This window comes from Pristiophorus japonicus, chromosome 9, assembly GCF_044704955.1.
Source record: "Pristiophorus japonicus isolate sPriJap1 chromosome 9, sPriJap1.hap1, whole genome shotgun sequence".
Taxonomy (NCBI): domain Eukaryota; kingdom Metazoa; phylum Chordata; class Chondrichthyes; family Pristiophoridae; genus Pristiophorus; species Pristiophorus japonicus.
Genome location: NC_091985.1, coordinates 169,672,079 through 169,680,109, shown reverse-complemented (window position 1 = coordinate 169,680,109; position 8,031 = coordinate 169,672,079). Strand labels below are relative to the sequence as shown.

At 50.1% G+C, this 8,031-nt stretch overlaps 1 protein-coding gene across 2 annotated transcripts in view; it reads left to right on the top strand.

Moving 5' to 3' along the window:
- The window catches only part of LOC139273323 (ribosome-binding protein 1-like), a 185,316-nt gene that overhangs the window by 116,148 nt on the left and 61,137 nt on the right, over window positions 1-8,031 (top strand). For both annotated transcript variants that reach the window (XM_070890104.1, XM_070890103.1), the window contains exon 11: window positions 298-388. In XM_070890104.1, the coding sequence (XP_070746205.1) occupies window positions 298-388 (91 nt within the window). The remainder of the gene's footprint in view (window positions 1-297; window positions 389-8,031) is intronic.

The window sequence follows — 8,031 nt, the reverse complement described above, 5'->3', positions numbered from 1 at the left end:
TGTGTGTGAGAGAGAGTGTGTGTGTGTGAGAGAGAGAGAGAGAGTGTGTGTGTGAGAGAGAGAGAGTGTGAGAGAGAGAATGTGTGAGAGAGAGAGAGTGTGTGTGTGAGAGAGTGTGTGAGAGAGAGAGAGTGTGAGAGAAGAGTGTGTGTGAGAGAGAGAGAGTGTGTGTGAGAGAGAGAGAGTGTGTGTGAGAGAGAGAGAGTGTGTGTGTGAGAGAGAGTGTGTGTGTGTGAGTGAGTGTAGCTACCTGGTTCTGTGGTTACCATTGCCCTTATACTTGTTCTCGTGCCTTAGGCTGAAGGATAAAGATGCTCAGATTATTACCCTGGAACAGGAGATGCTGCAGATCAAAGAAACAATTGAACAGCAGAAGAACAAAAACAGCGTGAGTGTTTCACAGCTCGTGTTTCACGGGAAGGGTTTTAACTGCGGCTGCTTAAATATTCGGCCGGGTAGAAAGGTGTGTGGTTGAGGTGTGGGGCGGACGCTCTATCCATGCAGCAGCAGTGCCTGGTGTGTCCTTTACTGCCGGACCTGAGGATAGCTCAATGAAAGTGCTGTTGACGCGGAGCTTTGCCCGAAGCTCAGTGGGCCCAGGAGGAGACGATCCCGTGTGACTGATCTTTGCGTTTAGAGTCCTGATACGCACTTCCACTGGGCAGCGCTCCGCACCAAGAGTGCAGAGTCACAAAAAGTACCTTCTTGCACTGTTTGCTTGCACACGATTTACTTAACGGAGTGAGTTTTTTTAAATTTCAAAATATACTTTATTCATAGAAAAAATCTGTACAGTACATTCAATGGCATTTCAGTACATTTCGCTGCGGTCAGCAATCCCATACAATACATCTGGGTGCTGACGGCAGTTCCGTTCGTTACATTTCTTGATTTTCAGTTCAAGTGCTATTTGGTACAATAAACGGGATACATTGTGGTACATTCACACAAATTACATTTCATGTGTTACAATACAGTGCCCGGAATGGGTGACGGTATATTTACATTTTTCTTTTCAAACATGCATTTCGTAACACACCTTGCATTGTACATGGCACTACATAGGTGTTTACAGATCATGGTGCTCCATGTACACAAAAAGTAAATTACAAATACAGCCCGAGGGGAGTTTTGTGCTGATTCCTGCCCCCGGGTTTTCCGTGGCGGAAGGGCTTTAAGCTGTGGCCCTTCCCCACCGTGCCTTTGCGGCGACTGCACCAATTTTCAGAGCGTCCCTCAGCACGTAATCCTGGATCTTGGATTGCGCCAGTCTGCAACACGCAGACGTGGACCTCTCCTTGCTCTGGAAAACCAGCAAGTTTCGGCAAGACCAAAGAGCGTCTTTGACCGAGTTGATGGCCCTCCAGCAGCAGGTGATGTCTGTCTCGGTGTGTCCCCCTGGGAACAGCCCGTAGAGCACAGAGTCCTGTGTTACGGAGCTGCTTGGGATGAACCTCGACAGCAACCACTGCATCTCTTTCCAAACCTGCCTTGCAAAGGCACAATCCTGAAGGAGATGGGTGACAGTCTCGTCCGCCCCGCAGCCGACTCGGGGGCACCGTGCCGTGTTGCTGAGGCGTTGGCTGTGCATGAACGCTCTGACAGGTAAGGCCCTCCTCACCGCCAATCAAGCTATGTCTTGGTGCTTGTGTGAAAGCTCTGGCAATGAGACGTTCTGCCAAACGAGTTCGACAGTCCGCTCAGGGAACCACCCGACAGGGTCCACCCTCTCCTTCTTTCGTAGGGCGTCCAGGACGTTACGTGCTGACCACTGTTTGATGGCCTTGTGGTCAAAGGGGTTTCTTTTGAAAAACTTTTCCACGAAGGACAGGTGGACAGGCATGGTCCAACTGGTGGGGGCGTTTCGCGGCAGCATGGCCAGGCCCATCCTTCGCAATACCGGGGACAGGTAGAACCTCAGCATGTAGTGACACTTGGTGTTTGCGTACCGGGGGTCTGTGCATAGCTTGATGCAGCCGCACACAAAGGTGGCCATCAGGATGAGGGCCACGTTCGGAACGTCCTTTCCTCCACTGTCCAGAGATTTGTACATCGTGTCTCTGCGGACACGGTCCATTTTGGATCTCCAGACAAAGTGGAAGACGGCTCGGGTGACTGCCGCGGCGCAGGAGCGTGAGATTGGCCAGACCTGCGCCACGTACAACAACACCGAGAGCACCTCACTCCTGATGACCAGGTTCTTGCCTGTGATGGAAAGGGAGCGCTGCTCCCAAAATGCCAGTTTCTGTTTGACCTTGGCAATACGCTCGTCCCAGTTTTTGGCGCACGCCCCGTCCGCTCCGAACCATATTCCCAGCACCTTCAGGAAATCTGGCTTGACGGTGAAGGGAATGGAGGCTCGGTCGGTCCAGTGACCAAAGAGCATGGCCTTGCTCTTGGTGCGATTGACCTTTGCTCCCGAGGCCAGTTCAAACTGGTCACAGATTGTGAGCAATCTGCGGACCGACTGCGGATCCGAGCAAAAAACGGCGACGTCGTCCATGTACAGGGAGGTCTTGACCTGAGCGCCTCTGCTGCCTGGGATCGTCACCCCTATAATGCCCGCATCCTTCCTGATGGACTCGGCAAAGGGCTCGATACAACACACAAACAAGACAGACGAGAGAGGACAGCCTTGCCTGACTCCAGATCTGATCGGAAAGCTTTCAGTTTCCCACCCGCTGATTAGAACTGCGCTACTGATGTCTGTGTAGAGCAGTTTAACGGAGTGAGTTATTGACACCACCATATCAGCCACTGAGTTGGAGATGGGGGCGAGATGTACAGCAGGACTTACAGCAAGCATTCTATTTACTCAGCAAACTGAGTCTGTTCAAACTGAATCTCTACAAACTACAATGAGCAGAATCCGTGACCGAAACTACAGCAGATACTCCCGATAAAGGCAGGATTATTTCTCTAGCTAAATGGAGTGAGTGGAAGATAGTGACACAATACAAATTATGTCATAAAATCAATCCCAGTCTCTTACAGCAGTAAGGTGTGATTGGTGGGAGAATTACCCAATCATCTCCATCCTTGCTGGACCTTGTGGTGTCACTATCTGCTGCCCTTACTTAAAGGGCATATCCAGACAGGTATCAGCTTTGGCTCAGCGGGCGACAGCTCTAGCACGGAGGGGGAGAAATTCGGTTGGTTAGTGCCCTGTAAGCACCAAGCGCCACGTTGTCAGTGCCTGCCGCGGACTTCAGTGAAGGTTTTGCTAGCGCCGCCCATTTGGTTTCGTCACCCAAGTGTGCAAAACCCCGGTAGCGTTATCTTGACTGCTTTCGCCTGCCGTAGCACCCGGCACTACTTCCACTAGGGAAAACAGGCGCTGCAAAGAGGATCCCAGGGCGATATCTTACAGACTGACCAGGCAGGTGTTCAGATTGCACCTTCTGACCTCTCGAAGATGGTTGCTAGCGTTTCTTCCATTTCCTTGCAGTTTTTTCCTGGTCCACCTCACCTCTTGAGGTGTGAGGATGCCGGTATCCTAGCGCCTCAATTTCAGTAGCGTCACCGCCCCGTTAGCACCCCAAGAGGAATGTGGAACGCTTCAGTTATGGCTCCACTCCTATCCTGGGCCGCTAAAAACCAATATCCCGATTGGAGGCGGTAAACATCACCCAGCGTTAAAGTTAGCGTCCAGGCGGTGTCACTGCCTCAAACCAGGCTATACTGAGCCTTTTAACCTATGCTCCCTTTGAGTATAGCTCCTTACTAGGACTATGGAAACCAGTATAAAGCAGCCTCGTTGGCTCAATTCACGGGAGCGCTCTTTTCCGGTCCCGTGCATTTCTGTATTCTGAAGGATGCTGGGACCTATCGGGGGAGAGAGGAGGTTTGGTTCCTTAAGCACGACTAGTGATGCATCGTGAGTAACCCTAGTCTCCCTGGGCTTGCTTACTTAACTTGAGGAATTGGGGAGGAATTTCCCAAAGAGTTCTTTTCCTGAAACTTCCTGCAGATTTATTTTCCTCCTCCAGGAGTTAGCATTCTGAGTGACTGAGGAGGGTGGTGCAGGAGGTAGGGTAGAAAGGCTTGGACTTATATAGGGACACAGCTATTTGTACTAACTATTTGGCTGCCTTGTCTCTGATTGGCTCTCAATTATCACAAGACCTATTGCTGATCGGTCCCTTGGAGGATAAGCCACACCCTGAAGTTTCTCTGGAATGTGTAACTAGAACCGCCCAGCCCAAGTTCTCACTGACTTTGCAAATTGTAATTTGATCCATTCTGACTTCTGAAGCCATAGAGGATAGATCTCGAACAACCCACCATCACAGAAGCCAGTCCTCAGCCAATTCGATTCACTCCACATGATATCAGCAATCGGCTGAACGCACTGGATACAGCAAAGGCTATGGGCCCCGACAACATCCCGGCTGTTGTGCTGAAGGCTTGTGCTCCAGAACCAGCCGCGCCTCTAGCCAAGCTGTTCCAGTACAGCTACAACACTGGCATCTATCCAACAATGTGGAAAACTGCCCAGGTATGTCCTGTCCACAAAAAGCAGGACAAATCCAATCCGGCCAATTACCGCCCCATCAGTCTACTCTCAATCATCAGCAAAGTGATGGAAGGTGTCGTCGACAGTGCTATCAAGCGGCACTTACCAATAACTTGCTCACCGATGCCCAGTTTGGGTTCCGGCAGGACCACTCGGCTCCAGATCTCATTACAGCCTTGGTTCATACATGGACAAAAGAGCTGAATTCCAGAAGTGAGGTGAAAGTGACTGCCCTTGACATCAAGGCAGCATTTGACTGAGTGTGGCATCAAGGAGCCCGAGTAAAACTGAATTCAATGGGAATCAGGGGGAAAACTCTCCACTGGCTGGAGTCATACCCAGCACAAAGGAAGATGGTTGTGGTTGTTGGTGGTCAATCATCACAGCCCCAGGACATCGCTGCACGAGTTCCTCAGGGCTGTGTCCTCGGCCCAACTATCTTCAGCTGCTTCACCAATGACCTTCCCTCCATCATAAGGTCAGAAATGGAAATGTTCGCTGATGACTGCACAGTGTTCAGTTCCATTCACAACTCCTCAGACAATGAAGCAGTCCATGCCCGCATGCAGCAAGACCTGGACGACATTCAGGCTGGGGCTGATAAGTGACAAATAACATTCGCGCCACACAAGTGCCAGGCAATGACTGTCTCCAACAAGCGAGAGTCTAAACACTGCCCTTTAACATTCAATGGCATGACAATCGCCGAATCCCCTACCATTAACATCCTGAGGGGCACCATTGACCAGAAACTTAACTGGACCAGACACATAAATACTGTGGCAACAAGAGCAGGTCAGAGGCTGGGTATTCTGCGGTGAGTGTCTAACCTCCTGACTCCCCAAAGCCTTTCCACCGTCTACTAGGCACAAGTCAGGAGTGTGATGGAATACTCTCCACTTGCCTGGATGAGTGCAGCTCCAACAACACTCAAGAAGCTCGACACCATCCAGGACAAAGCAGCCAGTACCTTAAACATTCACTCCCTCCACCATCGGTGCACCGTGGCTGCAGTGTGTACCATCTACAAGATGCACTGCAGCAACTCGCCAAGGCTTCTTCGGCAGCACCTCCCAAACCCGCGACCTCTACCACCTAGAAGGACAAGGGCAGCAGGTGCATGAGAACACCACCGCCTCCAGACTACTCTCCAATTCACACACCATCCTGACTTGGAAATATATCGCCGTTCCTTCATCATCACTCGGTCAAAATCCTGGAACTCCCTCCCTAACAGCACTGTGGGAGCAGCTTCACCACACGGACTGCGTGGTTCAAGAAGGTGCCTCACAATCATCTTCTCAAGGGCAATTAGGGATGGGCAATAAATGCTGGCCTTGCAAGTGACTCCCACATCCCGTGAACGACTAAAAAAAAAGCCTCCAAAGTTCCAACCAAAGTCCCTTACCCTACCTTACTCCACCACCACGCCCCCCCTCCTCCCCCCATCCCTGCCCCCCACCCCCACCGCCATAGATGGGGCAATGTTTGCGAATTGTTCATTGGTTTATTGGGTATGAATTGAATAATGACAGTGTCGTGACTTCTGGATTTCATCCACTACAACGATGTCCCTTGTAACACGCACCGAGCTTTCCGAGAAGTCGGGTGTGGGTGTAAAAGGAGTTGGAAGAACATGATCCGTCCATGTCAGCATGGATTTATGAAAGGGAAATCATGCTTGACAAATCTTCTAGAATTTTTTGAAAATGTAACTATTGTAGTGAATAAGGAAGAACCAGTGGATGTGGTGTATTTGAACTTTCAAAAGGCTTTTGTCAAGCTCCCACACAAGAGATTGGTGTACAAAATTAAGGCACATAGGACTGGGGGTAATGTATTGACATGGATATAGAACTGGTTGTCAGACAGGAAGCAAAGGGTGGGAATAAACAGGTCTTTTTCAGAATGGCAGGCAGTGACTAGTGGGGTGCCACAAGGTTCAGTGCTGTGATCCCAGCTATTTACAATACATATTAATGATTTAGACAAAGGAATTGAATGTAATATCTCCAAGTTTGCAGATGGCCCTAAGCTGGGTGGCGGTGTGAGCTGTGAGGAGGATGCTAAGAGGCTGCAGGGTGACTTAGACAGGTTAGGTGAGTGAGCAAATGCATGGCAGATGCAGTATAATGTGGATAAATGTGAGGTTATCCACTTTGGTGGCAAGAACAGGAAGGCAGATTATTATCTGAATGGTGATAGATTAGTAAAAGGGGAGGTGCAACGAGACCTGGGTGTCATGGTACATCAGTCACTGAAAGTGGGAATGCAGGTACAGCAGGCAGTAAAGAAAGCAAATGGCATGTTGGCCTTCATAGCGAGAAGATTTGAGTATAGGAGCAGGGAGGCCTTGCTGCAGTTGTACAGGGCCTTGGTGAGACCACACCTGGAATATTGTGTGCAGTTTTGGTCTCCTAATCTGAGGAAGGACGTGCTTGCTATTGAGGGAGTGCAGCGAAGGTTCACCAGACTGATTCCCAGGATGGCGGGACTGACATATGAAGAAAGACTGGATCGACTCGGCTTATATTCACTGGAATTTAGAAGAATGAGAGGGGATCTCATAGAAGCATATAACATTCTGACAGGATTGGACAGGTTAGATGCAGGAAGAATGTTCCTGATGTTGGGGAAGTCCAGAACCAGGGGTCACAGTCTAAGGATAAGGGGTAAGCCATCTAGGACCGAGATGAGGAGAAACTTTTTAATCCAGAGAATTGTGAACCTGTGGAATTTTCTACCACAGAAAGTTGTTGAGTCCAGTTTGTTAGATATATTCAAAAGGGAGTTAGATGTGGCCCTTACGGCTAAAGGGATCAAGGGGCATGGAGAGAAAGCAGGAAAGGGGTGCGGTATGGAGAGAAAGCAGGAAAGGGGTGCTGAGGTGAATGATCAGCCATGATCTTATTAAATGGTGGTGCAGGCTCGAAGGGCTGAATGGCCTATTCTTGCACCTATTTTCTATTTTTCTATGTTTCCCTGAATTCCCCCTCTCCCCTCCGATCCCCCTACCCGTGTCTCTCTTCCCCTCCCCCCCGCCCCCCCCCACACACATACACACACACACCACAAGGCTCTCTTTCCCCCCCCCCACACACACCACCACCAGGCACTCTTTTCCCCCCCCCCCACACACACACACCACCAGGCTCTCTCTCCCTCACCCCCCCCCCCCACACACACACACACCACCAGGATCTCTCTCCCCCACCCTGCCCCCCGCCCCCCCCACACACACACACACACCACCAGGCTCGCTCTAGAAATTACCACTAAAATAGAAGATTGGCTTTCATGTTTTTTTTTTAGAAACTGAGTGGATGCAACTATCAGGAATGGTTGAGCAGGCTGGGGATATTTTCTCTGGAAAAGAGAAGACTAAGATTAACTGATAGATTATGAAGGGGTTCAATGGGGTGGATGTGAAGAAACTGTTTCCACTTGTGGGTGAGAGCAAGGGGCATAACTATAAACTATAAGCTAGTCACTAGGGGACACGGTGGTATAGTGGT